At 49.6% G+C, this 24793-nt stretch overlaps 1 protein-coding gene across 1 annotated transcript in view; it reads right to left on the bottom strand.

Moving 5' to 3' along the window:
* Positions 1-24793, bottom strand: part of VAPB (VAMP associated protein B and C) — a gene marked incomplete at both ends in the record, with an annotated part of 46944 nt that overhangs the window by 18503 nt on the left and 3648 nt on the right. Inside the window, one exon of the mRNA XM_080716757.1 lies at positions 2113-2265. Within this exon, the coding sequence (XP_080572883.1) occupies positions 2113-2265 (153 nt within the window). The remainder of the gene's footprint in view (positions 1-2112; positions 2266-24793) is intronic.

A 24793-nucleotide genomic window follows, 5' to 3' on the forward strand; every position in this document is an offset into this window, starting at 1 on the left:
CAGCACCTCAGCTTTCCTAAAGCAGCTAAGGATGGAAAACATGCCAGAGACACTTAAAAGACTTCTATGCAGGCTTGCACATAGATGGACCACCCACACCCACACCCACACCCACACCCACTCCCACACCCACACACATTTATATTTATTTTGCGGTTATGGGAAGTTGAATCCAGGCTTGCTCTACCTCTGGATTAAAAAATTTATTTTTTATTTTGAAGCAAGTTCTCAGTAGGTTGCTGAGAGTCTTACTACATTGGTGAGGGTAGCCTGGAACCTGCTATTTTCCCATCTCAGCCTCCCAAGTACTAGAATTACAGGGATGCCCCACCACGCAAACTACATTTATATTTATCAGAAGTACATTTATACTGTACAACTATCTACTGAGATAAATTTATTCAGAAAACTATGCTGTATCCTCCCATATTTACTTTGAAAATTGATGATTTTCTTTTCTTCTTTTTTTTTTTTTTTTGGTGGTACTGGGGATGGAACCCAGGGAACTTCTACCTCTGGGCTACACCCCCAGACCTATTTCATATTGTATTTGGAAACAGGGTCTCTTAAGCCAGCGCGGCTGGCTTCGAACCTGCGCGATCCTCCTGTCTCAGCCTCCCAAGCGCGGGGATTACAAGCGTGCGCCACCACGTCCGGCTTGACAATTTTCATCTACTGACAATCCCACTCAATCAAATTTGGTACAGACAAGGAAATGGCGGTGAGGGGATGATTTAAGAAGGGAATAAAGAGCCGGACATGGTGGCGCACGCGCTTGAAATCCCTGCGCTTGGGAGGCGGAGATACGAGGATCGCGCAGGTTTGAAGCCAGCCTCGCTGGCTTAAGAGACCCTGCATCCAAATTTTAAAAAGTATAAAAATAGGTCTGGAAGTGCAGCCCGGAGGCAGAAGGGCTTCCAGGAACCCCAGCACCACCAAAAAAAAAAATTATAAAAAGAAAGGGAATAAAGGTTTCAGTTACCCTCAATTCCAACAGAAGCTGTACGCAGGCCCACAGGATGCAGAGATGGACCCAGCGGCTCCTCCCTTTCTCTAGAGCTGTGTCCCCAGAGCATGGGCTTAGGAGCTGGGCAGAGCAGGCCACACTCTGTCAACGCCAGCTTCCTGACCCTGTGGCACCAGTCTCCTCCTCGGCAAAATGGAGGTCACGGTGCACACCTCTTAGACAGATGACAGAAACAGACTACTGCAGGTCCAGCCAAGGAGCCCCGGCTAGAGCACATCAGCAAGGAGTGCATGGACAGTCTAGCTGCCATGGACACAGGACACTCGAGCTGGCAGAGCCATCAGATCATGAAACACCTTGTGTCTTCCCAAAGAGCTGAATCGTTTTCTTTGGGGTGTCCAATGAATAGCCAAATGTATCATAATCAAAACCTACCATGGAAAAAGCCAGACAGGTGCCCACTTCAAATGAGCTGCAGCCTCTACTGGCGCAGAAGCCTGTGTCGCCAGCCACCCGGTGTTCAAGAGATAAACCCCAGCCCCAGGCCACCACTCAGCTCCAGGAGCCCTGGAAAGTTCGTTTCATTTCTGAAACACAAGAGACTCTAACCATCACTTACATGGCCGTAATCTGAGATTCCGCCCCTAACTTGGGCACTTTACCAGCACCTCTTCAGAAGCTGCACGTATGTGCGCTGCCGCAAGGGGAGAACCCAGCAGACGTGCACAGAACTCACACCCTGGGTCGACTCCAGTCTTCTTCAGCCCGCTCTCCCTCGGCTTCCAGGGCAGTAGAGCACAGTCACCCGTCATTGGAAATGGCATGGGCTTAATGTCAGAAATCATTTAGCTTAAATAGGAAAATAACTCCATTTCGCCTTCTCCCACAAAGTAAAATTAAGTTTGTTTAGCCCTTTTTTATTTATTGCCAAAGGGCAGATTTAATTCCAAGGGAGTGAAAGCCAAACTCATTCTGAAGGAATTTCTAAAGTTGCCACTTCAATTTTGCTCTATTGAGGTGCAAAGGCTCCAAGCATTAAGACAAAGAGACACTGGCTATGGAAACGGGGGGCCGGGGACCCCGCTCCCCAGCCGTGGGGAGGTGAGCCAAGCTCTCAGTGCTGCCCTCGGGACCCCAGGACTTACCAGACACGTTGACGGAGGCCCCCGCGTCGATGAGCCCGCTGTTGGGCCGCACGCAGTACCTGCGCGGGGCCGTGGTCTTCACCTTGAAGCACACGTTCCGATCTGTCGGGTTGCCAAGCTTCAGGTTGGTCGTGACGACGTCAGTGAAGGGACCTGTGGGGCGAGACAGCGTGACTGGGGCTGGCGCAGCCCAGAGTGCGGTGCAGCTGTGGCGAGATCCGATGCGGCGAGGAGACGCGGCCCCTCGGTCTCGTCCACGTACCAGTGGGCGGGAAGATGCCGAGGGAAATGCACCAGCAGCCCGGTAACTAACGTCCACCACGCCGTTCACCAGGCTCCCGTGCAGGTTCTACACACGACACCGCACTGACACCTCGCGACTTCACGACGGCTGTTGTTTCAAGATGAGAAAAAGGCTCAGGAAGGCAGGCCGCTCGCCCAAGTTCTAATGCTCTTCAGTGAGTTGGCGTGCAAAGCCGACGGCCTGACTCCACGGCCACTTCCTACGCTGGCTAAAGATGAATTCAGCAACAAGATGAACCTACCAGAGACTGTAGAATAGACTCGGGTCTCAGACGATTATGAAGGGTAGACTGTGCCAAGAGCAGCAGATGTAAGAAAGACTTGGGGTGTTAACTGTCTGTAAACAGAGGTCCCTAACAAGAGTGCTGCTGCCTGAAAAGTTACCCTCATCTTAGGCTGCACCCTGAGGTCAGAGCCCTGCTGGGCAACCCACACCTGAAACATTGCATTCAGTGCTAACCACCCAGACTCCTGGGAACGAACAAACAAAGCTGTGTGTCCTGGGGGGCGGTTTGTATTACTATTATTTATTCATTTCTTACTTTATTAGTTTTGTTAATTAAAAAAGTAAAACATGCTTCTTAAAACAAACAATAAAAGATGTATAAAGAGGAAGTCAACAAGCTTTCCTTTGCCCCCAAGATACTACTATTCATCATTCGAGGATCTTTGCACATCCTCTCTGCCTAGCAAAAGCACACGAGTGCACACACACATGGGCTCACAAGCATGTCACACTGTCCACGTTGCCACGCCGAACCCTGCTGTGTTCCATTCACCAGGCAAGTGTGGCCTCTGACCACAGGGTCTGTAGGAGCCAAGTGGGAGGTGGGCCAAGCCTCACGGCCCACAGGCCCTTGGTGTCCATAACGTGGCCATGTGAGTCCACTAGGCAAGCTTGTTACTCCTGCCTTTGCAGCCACAGGAAGCAGGAGGCAGGAGTGGGGCTGTGTGTGTTCCTGTGGGGTGGTTTATCTGTCTCGTCTGAGAAGACCCTACAAAGACATTCAAATCTGTGCTGTGAAGCATTTTCAGTGAGCTGGGCACACTTGTAATCCCAGAAACATTCGGGAGGCTGAGACCAGAGGATCGCGGTTCGCAGACAGCCTCAGCTACTTAGTGAGGCCCTCTGCAACTCAGTGAGACCCTGTTTCAAAATAAAGATTAAAAAAATAGGGCTGGGGATGTAGCTCGGAGGTCAAATGCCCCTGGGTTCCACCCCCAGACCCGCAAAAAAAAAAAAAAAAAAAAAAAAAAGATTTTCCAGTGAGACTTCTGTTGAGGACAAAGAGTACACCTTACCCACTCCACCTCGCCAGCACTGAGCCGCACATCGAGGGAAGGCCTTGACACGCACGCCTGCCTGTGGATTATCTGCAGCAAAGTTAAAGTCTTAGGCAGGTTTCTTTTAGAGGCACTCATTGTATGAAAAATCTATTTGATATGGGTTTAACTTAAATACAAATTAAGAAATCAATAATGGTGGACAGGAAGAAAGGAAAAGGGACTCTATTCAAAATCAAATAGACTGCAGCCAGCTCTGCTACAAGAAAACACAAATTTATCCAAATGTGACTGATGTGCATATTAGGGAAACAGTCTGAGCATAAACGATTTCCACATTTGCTTATGCATAATTTTGTCTTCAAGAAACCCTACGTGAGCCCAGGAGATGGCACACAGCTGAACCACCAAACACACATCGCCACACACCCCTGCCCGTGTGTAGACCCGGGCCAGGGCGGCGCCGGTGCATGCCCAGCATCACAGCTGCTCCAGCCTGGGCGCTCCTCCTCCCCTCCGTCCCCGAGGGTGCGGCGCACCGGGTCTTCCTCAGGCAAGGCCGTGCTGCTGCGGTACTGCTGCTCTGCTAGGTCCCAGCAGTGCACATCGCCAACAGAGCCTTGTGCTGCACCTGCCCAGCTCACCCGCAGCCCTCTGGTCTTCACGCGTCATTTCTGTACGCTGAGGTGATTTTAGGAACGGTCACAACACACTGCAACAGAATGAACTGTGCTACTGCTCAAAATGTGTTCTTCATCCCTGCCTGGTCAACACCACCTTCAGGAAAGAAGTGCCTGCCAAACTGGGGCACATGCCTGTAATCCCAAAACTTGGGAGCTGAGACAGAGGATCACAGGTTCGTTCAAGGCCAGCCTAGGCAACTTAGCAAGGCCTTACCTCAAAATAAAAAATAAAAAGTAAGCCGGGCGTGGTGACACATGCTTGTCATCCCAGCATTCGCCAGGCTGGGACCGGAGGATCAGTCCACGTACAGCCTCAGCTTAGCGAGGCCTCCGCAACTCAGTGAGACCCTGTTTCAAAATAAAGAATAAAAAATAGGGCAGCGGATGTAGCTAGGAGGTCAAATGCCCCTGGGTTCCATCCCCAGGCCCGCAAAATAAAATAAATAAAAATAAATAATAAAAATGATAAAAAGGGCTAGAGATGCAGCTCAGGGGTAGGGCACCTCTGGAGTCAAATCTCCAGTACAATAAAAGGAAGGAAGGAAGGGAAGGAGGGAGGGAGGGAGGAGTGCTCTAAGAGAATTTCTCTACTTGCTTTTCTGCTTTTGACCCTCTCAGGCTGGGTGAGGGTGAGGTAGGTAGGAGAGAAGTAAAACAGGCAGGAAAGAGACGCATAGGAAGGCCAGGAAAACAGCTCTACCGTGAAAGCTTTGTGCTCAAGTTCCTCGGCCCGCCCTCCCCAGCCAGGCCTGCTGTGCCCATGTTTCTGGGAAAGGTACAAAGCCTTACACACTTGCGGCACCGCTAATTATCCCACCAATGAAAAGTTTGGGGAAAAGGGAAATCTACTGATCAGAGTGCAGACAAAGAAAAGGGTCTGTAGGTGACCAGGCCACCATAAACCACCTGTGATCACAGACTGCTGTACCCACTTTCCCATGGCCCTCCTCAAGTTTCCATTAAAAGAAGCCACAGCCTCTGGGGCTCGCCTCTCACTCTGCAACTGGAGATGGCCACAACCCCATGGCCCTAAGCTTAGCTCCCGCCCCTCACTGGGAGCTCTCAGGCCCTTCTCAGAGCCTCCCTTCTTGAAGGGTTTGGAGATGTGGCTGTAACCAGACATGGGGCAAGGGGGTCTTCAGCATTTCATCTTCGGTACCAACTCCTTCAAACTCAACCCTCTCTCTGCTCTAAGTCGGCTCCCTCCTGAGACCGCAGGAGGGCAGGTGCCCTGCGGTTCAAAGGATTTCAGCTACAGTGGAGGAGAGCCCACTGCTGACAACACTCCACCTCGTAGCAAGTTCTTGGCATCCAAGAGGAAACAGGACACTGGGTACAGACTGTCAGGGATGGCGGAGGCAGCAGCTTCCTGGCCTCTCCTGTCCTACCCTCTGTCTGATATGTGCAGTTTGACTCATGCAGAAGATGGGAGTTTGATCCCCTCAAGTCTCAGACACCAGCTAAAACAGAATAGCTAAACACAGCTCAGAAGTCCTAGGGGCAGAGAGAGCAGTAAGGTGCACAGAGCCACACCAGCACAAATCAATACCACACACACGTGCCCTGCCCTCCATAAGACACCATGTAAGCAGGCCCTGCCCCAACAGCCCTGCCGTGGCAGCAGAAGAACAGGTGGGTAGAAATGCAGGTCTACGCAGTGGCTCCTTAAAAGGGGGCACTTCTAGCCAGGCGTGGTGGCGCACGCTTGTAATCCCCGCACTTGGGAGGCTGAGACAGGAGGATCGCGCAGGTTCGAAGCCAGCCTTGCTGGCTTAAGAGACCCTGTTTCCAAATAAAATATCAAACAGCTCTGGGAGTGTAGCCCGGAGGTAGAAGGCCCCTGGGTTCCACCCAGTACCACCAAAAAAAGAGGGGGGCACTTCTAGCTGGGCATGCTGGCACACCTCCGGAACCCCAGTCCTTGGGAAGCTGAGGCAGGAGGATTGCAGGCTCAAGGCCAGCCTCAGCAACTGAGCAAGGCCCTGTTTCAAAATAAAAAAATGAAATAGAACTAGGGGTGCAGTCCAGAGACAGAATGTCCCTGGGTTCAATCCCTAATAACAACACACACACACACACACACACACACACACACACACAGTGTGCTTTCAGATACAAAGCCTGGGGGAAAGGAATTCAAGGATAGTTTGAGTGTGCTTCAAAATCTGTCTGCTCAAAGCTTTCTAGACAGAGGCTGAGAGTCATTGGTGTCACCAAGACCTCCACTACTTAGTGAGGCCCGCCACAACTTACACCTTGTTTCAAAATAAAATATAAAAATAGGGCTAGGGGTGTAGCTTGGAGGTAGAATGCCCCTGGGTTTGGTTTATAAATAAATAAATAAATAAATAAATAAATAAAATAAATTATGCTCCTTAGGAAAGTAAGAAGACCTAGAATTGACCTGTTTTAAAAAGCAAAATCATGCTGGACGTGGTGGCGCACGCCTGGGAGGCGGATATAGGAGTATCATGCAGATTCGAAGCCAGCCTTGCTGGCTTAAGAGATCCTGTTTCCAAATAAAAATATAAAAAAATAGGTGTCTGGGAGTGTACCCTGGAGTTAGAAGGGATTCCAGGAATCCCAGTACCACCAAAAAAAAAAAAAAAAAGCAAAACCATGCCAGGCATGGGGGCGCAAGCATGCTTGTAATCCCAGCACTTGGGAGGCTGAGACAAGAGGACGGTGGTTTGCGGACAGCCTCAGCTGCTTAATGAGGCCCTCTGCAACTCAGTGAAGCCCTGTTTCAAAATAAAGAATAAAAAATAGGAAGAAAAGGTGTTTTTTTTTTTTGTTTTTTTTATTCTCAGTTACAAAAAATGGAATCTTCTCAATGAAGAGAAGAAAGGCCACCACCTAGTGAGCTCCTCTACCAGAGGCGGCTCCCAGGTGCCTCCGAGTGCTTCAAAAGGGCCAGGCAAGCCTGGGGCGGGTTGACTGGGGCGGGTTGTGGCCAGCCCCGGACTAGACAGATTAAAGAGCCTGGGGTGCCTGGGCTCCGGGAGTGCTGAGGAGTGCAGGCAGCGGAAGGGAAGGGAAGGAGTAACAAATTCACCAATCAGGAAACTCAAGAGCATTCTGTGGGGAAAGCACCTCACTACTTTACACAGGCTCTGAATCCACGCACCATTAAGCGCTTCTGTACTGAGTCATTCAGATGGACACAGAGCTCCTCCTTTCAACTGGGTGTCGTGGAGCACACCTGTAATCCTAGGATTTGGGAGGCTGAGGCAGGAGGATCACGGGTTTAAGGCTAGTTTCAGCAACTTAGCGAGGCCCTGTTTCAAAATAAAGAAAAAAAGAGCTGGTGATATACCTTGGAGGTAAAATGGCTCTGGGTTCAATTCCAGTGCCAAAAAAAAAGAAAAGAAAAGAAAAGAAAAGAAAAGAAAAGAAAAGAAAAGAAAAGAAAAGAACAGCCTCATGCACGTCCTGCTACTCCTAGGGAAGAGACAGCCCAGATGGGTGAACTGGACTCAGCACACCTGGGCCTTGACTTAGCGATGGAAAGAATTCCAGCATATCAGCTGCAGTGCAGGGCTTTAACCTAGAAAAGGAAGGAATGCCCACCCAAGGGAAGCACACCCGGGTTCCCAGCCCTCCCTCCCCTTCTTCCTTCCTTCCCTTTTCTCCTGCGGTACTGGAGACGGAACCCAGGGCACTCTACCTCCAAGCCACACCCTTGTCCCTGTATTCTCTACCCTGAGGCAGGGTCTCCTAGGTTGCTGAGGCTGGCTTGAAGTTTCACTCCTCTGCCTCAGCGATACTTGGTGAGGGCAGCGGGAAGTTGTGTGAGGGTGGCATCAGTCAGCCCCTTCTGGGAATCACAGGAGTCACAGGTGATACTGGGAAGTTCCCCAAATTATGGGTTTCTTAAAACTCTATCTTTATTTACTTAATCATCTAATCGGTGGACTGACAGTGCACAATCTTCATAACTGGGTGAATTTATAATAACTTATGATGTGTAGATTTCTTAAAAATTTGGAGGTAACAGGCCTAGGGAGACTGGTTGTGCAGTGATGTCCTGAAGGTGTGTAAAACCTCAGAAGACACTGTATTTCCCTGTCCATGTGTCTCTTTCCTACCTTTATTTTAATTTCTCCGATCCTATCTCAGTACCACTCCAGCTATGAAACAGCAGGGTAGAATGTTTTGGGATGTAAACACATAATTTTATTTTTAACTTGGCAATTTTATTCAATCGGAACATAAAGGTTAAATTGAATTTACAATACCAAATTGTAAAGCTCCTAGAAGACAACAAAGAAGAAAATCTGAATGCTCCTGGTTGGGAGCTTTTAGATTCAACAGCACAGACACATAACCAGTTAGAGAAATTAACGAGCTGAACTTCATTTGAAAATGAAAACACCCATGGCAAGTGAACTAAACAGACACTTCACGAAGGAAGACATTCAATGGCCAATAAATGTATGGAAAATGCTCAGCATCACTGGCAATCAGAGATGCAAATCAAAACTACCCTGAGATTTCACCTAACTGCAATGAGAATGGCAAGCATTCAAAACACAACAACAGATGCTGGCGAGGATGTGGAGAAGTGGGAAATCTAAGACATTGTTGGTGGGACTGCAAATTAGTGCAACCACTTTGGAAAACAGAATGGAGAATCCTCAGAAGAATGGGAACAAATGTAACATTCAATCCAGCAATACCATCTCTGGGTATCTACCCAAAAGAAAGGAAACCAAACTACCAAACTAATGAACGTGTATCTACGTCCATAGCTGCACAATTCACTACAGCCAAACTATGGAACAGCCAAGATGCCTATCAACAGATGACTGGATTACAAAACTGTGGGATATGTACAGAATGGAATTTTATTCAGCCATAAAGAACAAAATTACATCATTTACAGGGAAATGGATGGAACTGGAGAAATGCTAAGTGAGATTAGTCACAAAAAGTAAAAAATCGGATGTTCTCCCTAACACACAGAAGCTAGGGAGGAAAAGGGCCATAGGAGGAAATCTAGATGAAGGGGAAACCACAGATGAGCAAAGGTGACCTGACTGAGGGATGGGGAAAGGAAATTCCCGAATGTACTAACATACATTCATACAGACTGAAGTCAGTCACTAAGCCAAACATGAGAAGGAGGTAGGGGGAGGGAATGAGGAGGGAATTGGGGAAGGGCTAAACGAGTGATGTGTGCATGTATGTCTCCACCATCTGGTGCTCCATTACGATGTATGACTACACTCCACCAATAAAAAAGAATAAAATAAACCGGGTGTGGTGGCGCATGCTTGTAATCCCAGTACTTGGGAGACCAAGACAGGAGGATTGCACAGGTTCGAAGCCAGCCTCCGCTACTTAGTGAGGTTCTCAGCAACTCAGCGAGACCCTGTTTCCAAATAAAATATAAAATAGGCCTGGGAAGCTGGGCATGGTGGTGCATACTTATAATCTCAGCATTCGGGAGGCTGAGACAGGAGGATTGCGGTTCAAGGACAGCCTCAGCTACTTAGTGAGGCCCTCTGCAACTCGGTGAGACCCGGTTTCAAAATAAAGAATAAAAAGTAGGGCAGGGGGTGTAGCTTGGAGGTCAAATACCCCTAGGTTCCATCCCCAAACCTGCAAATAAAATAAAATAAAATAGGCCTGGGAGTGTAGCCCAGAGGTAGAAAAGCCCCTGGGGTTCCATCTCCAGTACCACACACACACAAAAAGAATAAAATAAATAATTCTTAAATAAAATAAAAACATCTGCTTTGTCAAGAGAATAAGAAGACAAGCAAGCCAGACTGAGAGAAAATATTTGTGAAAGATGCATTTGATAAAGGATTGTCAACCAAAATACACAAAACTCTTAAAACTCAATGATAAAAAAATCAACAACCCGACTTAAAAATGGGCAGAAGATTAGCAATAACCACTTCGCCAAAGATGTTAAGGGGCAGATGAGCACATGAAAAGATGCTCACTGTTTTATGTTCACAGAGAATTGCAAGTTAAAAACTAATGAGACAGTACACATCTACTAGAATACCTAAACAGACAGCAGCAATGCCGGCGAGGACGCGGCGCGACAGGGACTTTCATTTGTTGCCAGCAGAAATGCAAAATGGTTGGCCGCTTTGAAAGACAGTTCAGCAGCTTTAAAAACTAATCATGGCCGGGCGTGGTGGCGCACGTTTGCAATATCCGGGCTTGGGAGGCGGAGACAGTAGGATCGCGCGGGTTTGAAGCCAGCCTTGCTGGCGTAAGAGACCCTGTTTCCAAATAAAAGATATAAAATAGGTCTGGGAGTGTAGTCCGGAGGTAGAAGGGCTTCCAGGAACCCCAGTACCACAAAAACAAACAAACAAACAAACAAAAATTAATCATGGGTTTTTCCGGGAAGATGGTCACATTGGCGACCGCGCCTACAGCAACAATAGCTGGCAGCAGCCAAATAGGACAGGTCTCCTCTGAGAAACCCCGGACATCAGATTTTGGTTTAGTATCTGATTGGGACAATATATAGAGACATTTATAGCCATGACTTCCTAACTAAAATATAAGAAAGAAGAGACAGACCAAGATGGTGGAGATGGTGGCGGCAGCGGTGGCCAGTATTTGGGAAAGGTAGATAAAACCATCTAACCCGCCTTGAACTGTTAGAGAAATCTCCCCAATAAAAGACGGCTCCTGCCCCACATCTCAGGAATCCTGGACAATTTACTATATAAGAAAAATGCTCGAGGAGGGCCAAGATGGCCATGGTGGCAGCGACTAGTATCGGGGAAAGGCGGGTAGATTCATTCTAATCCACCCTGAACTTTTGAGGAAATCGCCCCCGAAAGTAGACTACACCTGCCCCACTTGCTCAGGAACTCTGAACAACATACTATGTAAGAAAAAGTTTTGCGCAGATGAACCAAAATGACGGTAGCGGCAGCGGCCGGTATTTGGGAGAGGCAGGCAGATCCAATCCAATCCACCTTGAATTTTTGAAAATATCTCCCCAAAAGCAGACTGCTCTTGCCGCACATGCAGGGATTCTGGACAGCACACCATGTTTTCAGTGAGTGGGAATAAGTGTGAGAAACAGAAGCTCTAGTACATGGTTGGTGGGATGGCAAGTTGGTGCAACCACTTTGGAGAACAGTACAGAAGATCCTCAGAAGGAAAATGAACTTACCACATGAGCCAGCAATACCACCTCTGGGTGTCTACCAAAAAGAATGAAAACCAAAATGCCAAACTAATGCATGAGCAACCATGTTCATAGCTGCACAGTTCACCACTGCCAAAGTGTAGAATCAGCCAAGATGTCCTTCAACGGATGAGTGGATTTCAAAACTATGGGATGTGTACACAATCGAATTTTGCTCAGCCATAAGGGAGAACAAAATTATGGCATTTACAGTGAAATGTCACCAAAAAAAAATAAGAAATCAGATGCTTTTCTTAATGCACAAAATATTAGGGAGAAATGGGTGACAGGAGGAACTGTAGATGAAGGGGGGACCCTACAGAGGAGCAGTGAAGGTGACACACCTGAGGGATGGGAGGGAGGATAGGGGAACTCTTTAGAGCACAGGATGTGCGCAAACATATCAGTCAATCAGGAAGCCGGCAGGGGTAGGAGGTGGAGGGAGGGGGTAGAGGTTGGGTAGGGCTGATTGGGTGATGTGTGCAGTATGTCTCCCATTGAGATGTATGACTGCAATGCACCAATAAAAATTTATTTAAATTTTTATTTAAAAATAATAAAAGTAAATAAATAAAAACTAATCATGTTCTTAGCACACAATCCAGTAATCACTCTCCTCAGTACTTACCCAAAAGAGCTGAAAACTTATGTCCACAAAAAATCTACACAGATGCTGGTAGCTTTTCAAAACTGCCAAACTTTGGAAGCAAATAAAATGTTGTTCAGTCGGTGGATAAAATAAACTGGTACATGCAGAGAGTAGAATAGTATTCAGCACTAAGAAATAAGCTTCCAAGCTAGGAAAGACACAAAGGACCCTTAAATGCATGTTCCTAGTGACAAAAGTAACCCGAGGGCGACATGCTGACGAGTGACTTCACTGCCGACGCTCTGGAAAAGGCAAAGGAGGCAGCAGTGAGAAGAGGGCGGGGAGAGGCGCTGCCGCCAAGCCCGCGGAGGCGCACACCAGGCGAACCCCGCACCTGGCGCGCAGGACGCCCCCCTGCTCGGCTGGCAGCGGCCTGCACCCCGCTAGAGGAGCTTCTGTAAAGTAAGGAGAGGGGAAAGCATTTGGCCTCTTACATTAACTCACTCTGGAGAGCCCCCTCTGACGCTTCTGACACTAGGCATGACTGAGATTATGAAAACACACGTACACGTGTGAGTGTGCACAGACAGGCAGGGATGAAGATGAGGTGTTCTGCAGAGACCGCTTCTCCCCTTCTCTGAAGTTCATGAAGCTCTGATGTCACAAACACAGGTCCTTCCTTCACGATGACCTCCTGATGTCGCTGCGACATCTGAAACCCACCCTGCGGATGTTACCAAGTAAGTTATACACCGTCTGACATACAATCCATCAGAGCTCCGCTTCCCAGACACAAGCTCAAAGCCATGAGCGTCACGACAGCTTCTTCCATTCTGCCTAGGAGAAGCTGTATTACTTCAGACTCTTGCAAACACACAATCTTTCTTTCCTTTTCGTAACCCCCCAGAACAAGTTACCACATTTCACTTCAGCTCTAAGAAAACCACCTTCTGGGGTGATCATTAGTCTCCAGAAGCCTAGGGCTCGCATGGATTTTGCAAAGAGAGTAAAATGGTGCTTGAGGTTTTGATAAAACAGACGCTGTACAGGGCAAGAGTATATTAAGACAGGGACATGAACCCTCTCCAGTGAAATCTGTTTCTTGCAGACATCTGAAATTCTAGCCTTTGGTGGCCTCTTTCACTGAAAGACAGTACTGCTCTCTCCTTTCCCTGCCCCCAGCGATGCGCCAATGGATTCCTCTTCCATTTGTGGACATCTTTCCTTTCTAAAATGAAACTCCACCAACACAAGGTTTTCGTCTCCCTTACTCACAGAAAACACGTTCAGCTCAGTCCGCCCTCGGGCGGGGCACTGAGTGGCTGGGCACACCTGCACCTGCCTCGCCACCTGCGTGCACGCCCAGGCGCCTCGGCCTCAGCCCACCTCCATGCAGGACACCACTGTGTGTTCCTTTCCTCCTCCCACAAGAAGGCTGTGCCCACCCTGTCAATTACTCAAATGTTTTTTAAGTTGCACCTTCCTAAAAATGAAAGACATCACAATAATATTCAATATTATATACTATAACTAGTATATACTATAACAATAATATTCAAACAGGGCAAGCTCTTACATAATTACACATTAAAAAGTAAAGACACAGCCCCGTGTGGTGGCCACACTTGTAACCCCAGCATTCAGGAGACTGAGACCAGAGGATCGCAATTTGCGGCCAGTCTCAGCTACATAGTGTGGCCCTCTGCAACTTAGTGAGACCCTGTTTCAAAATAAAGAATAAAAAAATAGGGCTGGAGATGTAGCTCGGGGGTCAAATGCCCCTGGGTTCCGTCCCCAACACTGCAAAAAAAAAGGAAAAAGACAATGGCTGGCAAACTGGGCATGGTGGCGCACACTTGTAATCCCAGTACTTGGGAGGCTGAGACAGGAGAAGCGTAGGTTCAAGATCAGCCTCAGCAACTTAGTGACGCCCTTCACAACTTAGTAAGACCGTATTTCAAAATTTAAAAAAAAAAAATTGGTGGGGGGGCTGGGGGTATAGCTCAAATGCCCCTGAGTTCAATCCCCAGAACCACATACACACACACACACAAAAAGACACTGACTTCATATGGTGGCACACACCTATAATCTTAACTACCCTGGAGGCTGAGGAAGGAGGATTCCAAATTTGAGGTCAACCTGGGCAAGCCAGGGAGACCCCTGTCTCAAAGGGAAAAAAAACGTTAAGGACACTGGAAGAAAATCTATTTTCTTGATTGAATTGTTAGCTCACACATTAAATCAATGCTTCAGAAACAAAAATAAAGGTTTGCAAACAATGTGTTTTTAATGACACATATTGTATTCCAATATTCTAGCAGGAAGCCCAACTGTACAGCTTGGTATGAAATAACCACACATAAAGAACCCACACAGACACAAACTTGCCCTAAAGAAATCCTGGAGTGCAAACTGCTGTCCACTAATGAAGCTTCTGCCTCTGCCCTGCGGGTAAGCGCACACCCATTCTCATGGCAGGAGAAACCAGCACCGAGAACCCCACAGCCGGGTGTCAAAAGCACCTGCGGCCCGCTCACCCTAGAGCTGCACCCCTGCCTGCGCCAGCGCCCCACAGCCACCGTCCCGCAAGGAGGCCAGGCACGGGCGCCATCGTGCCGACAGCCTCGGGGATGCAAGCATCCAGGGAGGCCCCGGAGCAGGCCCAGGAAAACCACCTGGAGCCAGGAGCCACCTGGAAAGCAGAGACACCTGCCGCTTGCGGAACAGCAACTAGTGCTCAAATATGTGAAGAACTCTTAGTTCTAACAAGTTCTTAGTGATCACTAAGCTCTTCTGAAGAATACTACACAACAGTGCAAAAGGGTAAGCCAAGCTATATTCCAACAATTTGGGTTTCTAAGATATGTTAAGAGATGCGCACACCATGACACTACACTTCATTAAGTTATCTGGAGAAAACAGAACAGCCCATGTTAAGCTCTCGGGAGTCGGGAAAGCAGAGATGGACGGGCACGCTCGAAGCTCACACGCGTCTTATGTTATTCTCGAGTTTTTCTCATTTCACTAAAGAGCAAATCACAATAAGAAAGACTAACACAGTGCTGATACGAAGATATTCTATCCTGGGGTATTTATCGCATGATCTACATAGTTTTGTCCTGAATTGTTCCACATAAAGAAATGATTTGTAGTTTACGTGAGACACAGACGAAACTCTCCTGAAGAATTTTCTTCTTGTCCAGAATGCCTTTTATATATTCCAAATAACAGCACCGGCACCTCTGGACTGCTGGAAGCCGATACATCTGCAGTGATAGTCATTTTTATGTAATTTTAAAAATCAACGTTCCCAGCCGAGCGTGGCGGTGCACGTTTGTAATCCCAGTCCTTGGGAGGCTGAGACAGGAGGATCGCAGGTGCATGGCCAGCCTCAGCAACTTGATGAGGCCCCTGCAACTTAGTGAGACGCCGTTTCAAAATAAGGAACAGAACAGGGCTGGGGGTGCAGCTCAGGGTAGAATGCTCAGGGTAGAATGCCCTGGGGTCCATCCTCAGTGCCCCCACACATCAAGGCTCCCACTTACGACACATTTAGCCCAGCAGTAGTTTCATTAATTCAAGAAAGCTCCACACCTACAACTCTGACAAAAGCTACTTCTTCACTCGTCTGAAGATAAACACTACTCTTCTTCAATGCACTAGATTCTTCTAAATAGAAAAATGGATCAAAGTATCACCTAAGAGTAGAAGCTTCTCACCCCAACTCTATCAGCACCAGGCAGATTTAAGTGCAGCTGGCGACCCTCCACAGAGGAGTTCATGTGTCAGCTCCCAAAGGATCTGAAACTATTTTTTTTTTTTTTTTTGGTGGTACTGGGGTAGAACCCAGAGGCTTTCTATCTCTGGGCTATACTCCCAGACCTGTTTACATTTTATTTGGAAACAGGGTCTCACTAAGTTGCTGAGAGCCTCACTAAGTAGCTGAGGCTGGCTTCGAACCTGCGCGATCCTCCTGTCTCTGCCTCCCAAGCGCGGGGATGACAAGCGTGCGCCACCATGCCCAGCTGATCTGAAACAATTTAATAAGCTGAATGTCTGTTTGTTTTTTTTGCGGGTCTGGGGATGGAACCCAGGGGCATTCGATCTCCAAGCTACAGGCCCTGCCCTATTTTTATTCTTTATTTTTTGAAACGGTCTCACTGAGTTGCGGAGGGCCTAAGTAGCTGAGGCTGCCCGTGAACGGCAATCCTCTCGTCTCAGCCTCCCAAATGCTGGGATTACAAGCGTGTGCCACCATGCCCGGCTTTTAAAGCTGAATTTTTTCAATGCCCAACCTTTATCTCACTAACAAACACCTAGTAACCTTCTCTATTTAAAAGGCCAAAATTTATGAGTACAGTCATCACAAAAAATAACCAAAAAGATTAACTATACTTTCCTCCAACTAAAACGCCACCTACGTCCAGGAGCAGCAAGCACGGCTCAGTGCCATCCAGCCGCCGTGGGCAGGGTGGGGACAGGAGTGACCAGGGCCGGGCCGATTCCTCAGGCCGCAGTGCTGCCTCACCACACCCAAGGGCTGAGGCTCCCCGCAGAGGTGCGGGGTGGGAGCGGGCTCCGCGTGCTGACCTCTAAAGCAGCATGCCTCTGGCCAACACTCACGTGCCAGTCTGCCCCAAGTACTCTACGTGCGCTATACGTGGCACCAGGAGGCTAAACGCTTCGCCGAAGGCCACGTGGCCTGTAGGTGGTCGGTGTAGACACAGCACAGGCAGTCTGGCCCCAGAACTCGCTCTTCACAGCAGGGCCGCGCACCACCTCTCCCTGCGTCCAGTGCTACGGGAACCCGGCTCCACGGAGCGCACCTCGAGACAAGGGGGCTGCAACTTGGTGAGACCCTGTTTCAAAACAAAAGATAAAGGTGGGCGTGGTGGTGTATGTTTTTAATCTTAGTGCTTGGGAGACTGAGACAGGAGGATTGCAGGTTCACAGCCAGCCTAAGTTACTTACTGAGGCCCCAGACAACTTAGTGAGACCCTGTTTCAAAATAATGAATTAAAAAATAGGGCTGGGAGCAGGGCGTGGTGGCACACATTTGTCATCCCCGCGCTTGGGAGGCTGAGACAGGAGGATCGCACAGGTTTGAAGCCAGCCTCAGCTACTGAGCGAGGCTCTCAGCAACTTAGTGAGACCCTGTTTCCAAATTATAAAAATAGGTCTGAGAGTGTAGCCCAGAGGTAGAAAGCCTCTGGGTTCCACCCCTAGTACCACTTAAATATATATATATATATAGGGCTGGGAGAGTAGTTCTGGCATAAAGTGCTCCTGGGTTCAATCCCCAGTACCACAAACAAACAAACAAATAAATAAACAAAGCACTGGGGGTCTCAGAGGTAGACGGCTTCTAGGTTCAACCCGCAGTGCCAAAAAACAAACCAAAACCACTGTTTGAAGGGGGTCCACGATGCCATGAAGCTCAGTGGTGCACCGGCGGCGCCCAGGTAGCCAGATGCTGAGAAGAGCGGATGACGACTGAGGTCACTGGAGGGACAACCTGAGGGGAGAAGCTGCGGGGCAGCCCACCACGCAGGGCTCTGGGCTGGCTGTGGAGCCCCAGGGACCCAGGGGAGGGGGACACAAGGAACCTGCTGAGGTCCAGAAGAGACAGGCGTGGGGAGGAGAGTCCACAGCCCACGCCATGTGCATCAGGTGGCCACGCAGAGCTACCCCAACCCGCTCAGAGACGCAGGGCCGAAATGTCAAAGAGGGGCTGACGGCACTGTGGGCCAGCGGTGTCGCAGGCACTGAGCTTGGCAGGCGGGCTATGGCAGCAGGAGGAGGGCACTCATTTCTAGTGGCAGAGACAGCATATGCAAAAGTCCTGTGGTCAGGGGAACTAAAAAGCTGGAGTCTGAGTATGAAAAAAGAGGATGCACAAGAGATAGGAGGTGTCAGACATAAACGATTTAGTTAAGAAATTCAGATTTCATTCTGTTGGCAATGGGGAGACACCCAATAATTTTAAGCAATCAAGAGATATGAAAAGATTTGCATCTTTGAACACTCTGTGTAGACAGAGAGGACTGGGGCCATTAGTCATTCGGGGGAAAATGAGGGACGGGGCGGAAGGGCAGGCTGGAGCCACGCTCTGACCTGGTCAACTGTGTCCACGGGGGTCCATTCGATGGGATGGAAGAGGTGGTAAAAAGGAGAAGGGAGGGCGAGGAGCGGCTTGCGGCCTGCCTCACTCCAAGGACCTGGAACCTGCATCTGGCCTTGAGTCAGGCCTGGGACTGGACCCAAGCGCGCAGCTGGTGCTGGTAGAAGAGCAGCCCAAGGGGAGAAGGGAAGGCAGGCAAGGGAGGCGGAACCGCACGGCTGCGCACCGAGCACCAATGGGCAGGCCAGAGCGCGGGGGGGGGGGGGGGGGGGGCGCAGGCAGGCCGCTAGCCTAGAGGCAGCCCGGCGCCCAGCGCAGCCCTGCTCAGGAGTGGGACAAACCCAAGGGAGACGAGTACTGGACATGGCTCAAGTGCTGCGCCCGGTGCCAGGCCCAAGGAGGCAGGATCTTGCTTTGAAGGAGGAAGGGGACAAAACAGTATTTTTTTTGTGTGTGTGGTACTAGGGGTGGAACCAGGGGCTTCCTACCTCCGGGCTACACTCCCAGACCTACTTTATTTGAAAACAGGGTCTCACGAGTTGCTGAGAGCCTCACTAAGTAGCTCAGGCTGGCTGCGAACCTGCGCCATCCTTCTGTCTCAGCCTCCCAAGCGTGGGGATGACAAGCGTGCACCACCACGCCCAGCAAAACAGTAATTTTAAATAACAGCAAGATGAAATGAAAAGGCTCATGCTAGCTGGCTGGCCTTGGCCTTCGAGATGCTCGGGCATTCCCGCCACGCAGTGCTCTGATTGGAGCAGGGAGACAGGGCCTGCTGCTCCATCCCCCAGCCGCAGCGGCAGCTCTGTGAGGCGCACCTGAGGTTGCCAAAGGAGCCAGCAAGATACATCTGCACACCAGTAAGTCCATTCCGCCAGTAGAATGGGAATTCAAATCTGCCCGCGCAAGGACAAACCTTTGGTTTTTCAGCAAATTCCTCTTTTTTTAAATGACCATGCCAAACACTGAAAAGATGACCAGGGTGGATCCATTCTTTGAGGTAAGAGGAGAAGAGAGTAACAGTAAGGAAAGATTAAAACAACAGTAACAATAAGGAAATCCTATAGGCACTACAGAGAAACAGAGCCTCAGGGCTCACCTCCCAGCAGGGGCAGGGGCAGGGGCAGGGGCAGGGCCAGGAGGAGTGAGGCAGGGGAGGCCAAGGCCCCAGGAGGGGTGCAGAGCCGGCCAGGTTAGGAGCGCAGCACTGGTGGGTACAGCTGGAGTCGGAGTCCTAGCTCCTGCCCTCAAGAGGCCTCTGTCATTCTTCTCCAGATAAAATAAACTTTAATCTCAAGTCCCCAAGCTCGAGCTGGGAGGGGAGTGAGAGAGGCGAGAAGAAGGAGCCAATCGGGAAAGCCGGAAGGGAGCTGGCGTCTCCCTAGCGAGGCTCTTCACCATCCCAAGGCACACAGGCCCGAGGCGGAAGGACGTGCGCTCACCTTGCAGCACGCACTCCCTGCGGGTGCCATCCCTTCCTTCCCTCCTTGGGCAAAACATGCTGAATGGTGCACGTGAAAAGCCAAAAGGAGACGATTCACAGCGAGCAGTTTAAGTCAGGGCACAGTTCAGAAGATGCGGCAGCTGGAGGGACTGACCGTCTACTTCCAGTCCTCCTTTCATCTTCCAGGCAACACAAGAAATAAGGCAGCCCAGGGCAGCCACGCCCTGCGCTCATCTTCTAAGGAGAAAAGGTCAGCCAGGGACGGAGGCTCTGCTTCATATCCCAGCTCCACGACTCCACTTCGGGACTCAGGCTAAATGCCTGAGGGTCACACTGTACCTACTTTCTAGGCTTGCTGCAAGAGTCAAAAAGAACTTACACAACTGTCTACGCCGCTAAGCTCTCCAAATCACATCTCCTGTGAGACTCGAAGCGGCATTAACACAGCTTTGTCTACGCGCCCAAGGGTCACACCGCACAGATCCAGGCCCCATCTCCCTCCCTGTCCCCCAACACTCAGAGGCTGGTAACCCTAAGGCCCAGGACTTCCTCCCCAGGCCCAACCCAAACCAAAGCCGCAGGAAGCCTGCGGTGCCCAGCGAGGAGCCAAACTGGCTCTGAGGTCCGTCGCGTCCCCAGGGAGTCAGTTCTCCAGGAAGCCAACTCCAAGGAGGAGCTGTGCAAAAGGAAGACCCGAGTCTCCACTCGCACGCGCGTCACCTGGACGACCACTGCCTCCTCGCACGTCCGCTCAGAGGCCTGGGCTGCCCTCGTCTGGGGCACAGACATGGAGCACACCTTTCCTGCCCTCCTGCCACGCTGGCGCCATCGCCAGCCGCGCGTTAACTCAGCTCAGTCCTCCTCTGCCCGAGGCAGTAACCCGTCAGAAGCACACAGCACTAGGCTCGGCTGTTCCATGGGTAAAGTCTAAAATGGCACCCTTACGAGACCATTTATTTTAGACATTCCTGTCTTAACACTACCCTTTACATCTCGAATTCCCACTTCACAAATCTGCAAGTCTATGAAATTTCTCTCACACACCAGCTTTGCCATACCATACTTCCAAGTAAGGCCAGTGGAATTACAGGTCACTTCTAAACAGACAGAATCATGAAACATAAAAACTCTGTAGTAAAAGCAAGCTTAATATTTACAAGACAAACGAAAGCATGCTTTGAAGTCATTAGTCTAATCTCTTCCTACAGTACGTTAAGAAATGTCTCCTAGCCAGGTGTGGTAGCACAGGCTTGTAATCTGGACTGCAAGTTCGCAGCCAGCCTCAGCAATTTAGTGAGGCTCTCAGCAACCTAGTGAGACCCTGTTTCCATATAAGAAATAAACCCAGTCTGGGGGTGTAGCTCAGAGGTAGAATGGCTCTGGGTTCAATTCCCAGTACCACACACACACACACACACACACACACACACACAGTGTCTCCTGAAAAAGTCAAGTAATTTTTGGGGAGGGGTATAATGGGGACTGAATCCAGGAGCATTCTACCTCCAAGCTACACCCCCCTCCAACCCTTTTTATTCTGAAATGGGGTCTTGCGAAGTTGTTGAGGATCTTACTATTTTGCTGAGACTAGCCTTCAACCTATGATCCTCCTGCTTCAGCCACCCAACTACTAGGATTATAGGCATGTGTCACTGAGCCCAGACTCAAAATGTAATTCTTAATCAACTGATATTCTTAACCCATGAAATCCTATTGGCCCAGATATATTACATTTATGAACATTTAAACTGAATAATAATATCACATACCGCTTCTGGTAACTTCTGAAATATTGTTCTAAAATTCTGTTCTATTGAGAAAAGTAAAAAGTAAACGATTAACGTGTTCGAAAATATATATTTGAAGGATTTAGAAGTTCTAAATTATGATCTCCAGCTTATTTAACGCACCTGTGTTGATTTCATTGAAATACCTACAGAACTGGCAACTTGGGACTGAGTGGGTTGAGAAATCACCCCGACGGCGATTACCCTTCCCTCAACGGCTGCACTCTCTGTCTTCCTCTCTCGAGAATGAAGCCCGTATGAATCGACCCTGAAGGGCTGGTCACAGTCGGAGAGCACAGGGCTGCACGGGGCACACCTGGGCTGGTCCCTAGGCCACCATTTCCACTGTGGCCTTCTCCAGGAGTCAGTCACCTGGTCACCCAGAAAATGATCTCATAAAATGGTATGACAAGAACAGTAAGGTAAGCGTGTAAACAAGCAGCTGCCTACCGGAGTCCCTAAGCTCTGCAGATCCCGGTGGCCATGGAGTCGTCTCCTTCAGAAGTGCTCACTCTCTTCTTACCCTCGCACTGCAGTGTATGTCCACCACGCCTCACCCCAGACCCACCGGTGGCGAGGGTGCCCTCTGCTCCGAGCTCCCAGCCCCATCTTCCCTTCCCCGCCATCCTCAGCGCTTTAAGCCTTTGAGCACAACCTTGGAGCTTGGAATCCTGAAGTCTCAGGCCCACCACAGGCAATAAGACCTAGGGGAGTGATCCAGGGGTCTCCACGTACAATCCAAAAGGCGCCAAGGAGAGTCTCAGTCACTCCTCCCCAAAGAGTCATTTCCCTAGACTCCTCTCCAGATGGGCAGACTGGAGGAGCCACTGAAGGTCAGCTGTGTACTGACTCACAAACACCTCGCACATATCCACCAGCACAAGGTGCCCACCTGGGAGTGCGCACAAGACAAACCAAAGCCCCAACAAGAGCTGGGCGTGTGGCGCAGGCCTGTCACCCCAGCGCATGGGAGGCTGAGACAGGAGGACTGCGGGTTTGAAGCCAGCCTCAGCTACTTAGTCAGGCCCTGTTTCAAAATAAAGAATAAGAGTTCGAGCTGGGGTGTAGCTCAGAACAAGAAGCCTGAGGCCGCGCCTGGCACAGGTGAGAAGCACCCGCCTGCTCTCAGGCAGTGGAGACAGGCATCTGAAGGGTGGAGGAGGCCGAGGAAGCGCTGCCTCTGCTCTCTCCGGTTACCATGAGAGAGCACAAGGGAGCTTTGCCATGGCTTCCCACGGACGTCCGTAACCTCACAGCCCACCCCAGCATGCGTGCAGCCATCACAGCTCCCCAAAACCAGCCACTTCACAGTTTGCAATGGATATTCTAGACAAGCAATTTCACCACACTGTTACTTTTTAAAATAATCTTAACATGACTGTCAATTCAGTAACTCTGTTTCCATAACAAGGCTCTTTAAATAACTTTGTAGTACCAGCTGTCCAGGTAGGGCAAGTAAAAAGGAGAGAAGGCCCACTGAGCAAGGGCCGGAACCGCCCTGGTCGGACGCTGCCCAGCCCGCCAGGACCTAAGTGACGCAGCTTTGTTTGAGCCCGGCGTGGAGCGCTCCTATCTTATCTTGTTAAGGACGCTCTGTGGGGCTGTGCGGGTCCTGCCGGATGGGACACGCTCCTTCAGCTTATCATCTTGCTGAGAGCTGGACTCGGTTCTTCCAAATAATGGCCATCCTTCAGAGAGCGAATTTTTCGACAAATGAAGAATGTGCGAGACAATCTTGGAGAGAATTCTCTATGTAAAAACACAAGTTTTAAGTTCTGAGACCCAAGCCTCAGGGCGGCGCCCATGTGGTAACATAATCCTCTCCTGACTAGTCCTACTGTCCAGCTACTTGCTGCTCATTCTGCACGGCCAAGGGGCTGTGTTCTGCCTTTGGTATTTGAAAGAAAGATGCCACGTAATCCTAATAAATAAGACATGGTATTAGTAATGCTCAAGAGTCCAGCTCCTTAAGAAGCATCAATTCAAACTAAAGATGTTAACAAATCCACACACGGATGAAAAGCTACGCGGCAGTTAGGAAACCACGGCACATAGCACAGCACAGCACGGAGACTCCACATCCACGCACGCGGCCAAGAACCAGGCGTCCTATGGAGTCAACCGTGAAGAAAAGGAAGAGGATTTAAGAGTTAACTTCTAGTTCAGTCTCTCCCCAGAACAAGGCAGGAGTAAACAGCATCATCTATGAAGATTTACGTCTGACTCAAGCTTAGTAAATGTAATGCCACTTGCTTCTGATGAGCAAGCTGGTTAATAATTAAATAAATGAAGATAATCTATCCGGGATGGATTTAAACCGCCGCCATAAAGAATCGTAAGCACACTGCTGACATTCTGCTGTGCTGTAACACAGTCTGCTCTGTGATCGTGAGATGCGGAAGGAATCCGCTCTGCACTGAAGCAGAGTCAGTGCTGCACTTTGCACGTCAAGGATAATTACTGCATTGGAGGGGCCATATCCACAGGGGTTTAGTGTTTTTTTCAACTTCCTAAACAATTTTAAATTACACGTCAACTTAAGGGGCTGAAATACTGATGCTAAGGCTGTTTCCCATTCGTGACACTCACCGTCCCTAAATTGCCACTTATTGTACCCAAATTCCTGCTTCCCCAAGTGGCAGTCAACTACACCAGCCCACTAGCACCAGAGAGGTCAAAGTCAAACGGAGGCTTCTGGAGGCCACTGGTTTAGTCTCAGAACAGAGCAAAGGTGAATGGGCCCGCGTGGCTTCAGCTTCAACCTTGAGAGGAGGTCGGTGGGCCTTCAGACCATGGCCGAGAGCAGGCACTAGAATGTAAAGAAGGATTTCAAGCCTTGGACAATGACCAAAAACACACAAATCACCAAAAACACACAAATCGTTCCTACCACAGATGGAATCCGAGGTAATGAGAAGGATGGAAAAAGGGGAGGAGTGAGAAAGAAGCGCCCCGGGCGAGACTCACCCGTTGCGCTGGGCGCCACTGGGGCCTCCGGGAGGCCGTGGAGAGAAAAGGCTTAGGCCCCACGACGGACCGCAACAAATGGAGAAAGGAGGAACCCAGGCGCACACGCCCCCGCTTCCTCTCCCAGAAAGGTCCTGAGTCCAAAGCTTCGACCTCTGCTGGCAGAAGATCTCATGAAGACTGACCCTGGGTGGAGCAAATCCCACCGCGTTCTTGGGGGAAGCCACTGCGCTGGGCTAAACTCCTCTTGATGTTCAACCCAATGCAACACGGTATTTATGAACTTGTGGTTTTCCTTCTGTAGCATTTTCAAATTTAACATACTGAGCAAC

Source organism: Muscardinus avellanarius (assembly GCF_963383645.1).
Source record: "Muscardinus avellanarius genome assembly, chromosome: 19".
NCBI classification, from domain to species: Eukaryota; Metazoa; Chordata; class Mammalia; order Rodentia; family Gliridae; genus Muscardinus; species Muscardinus avellanarius.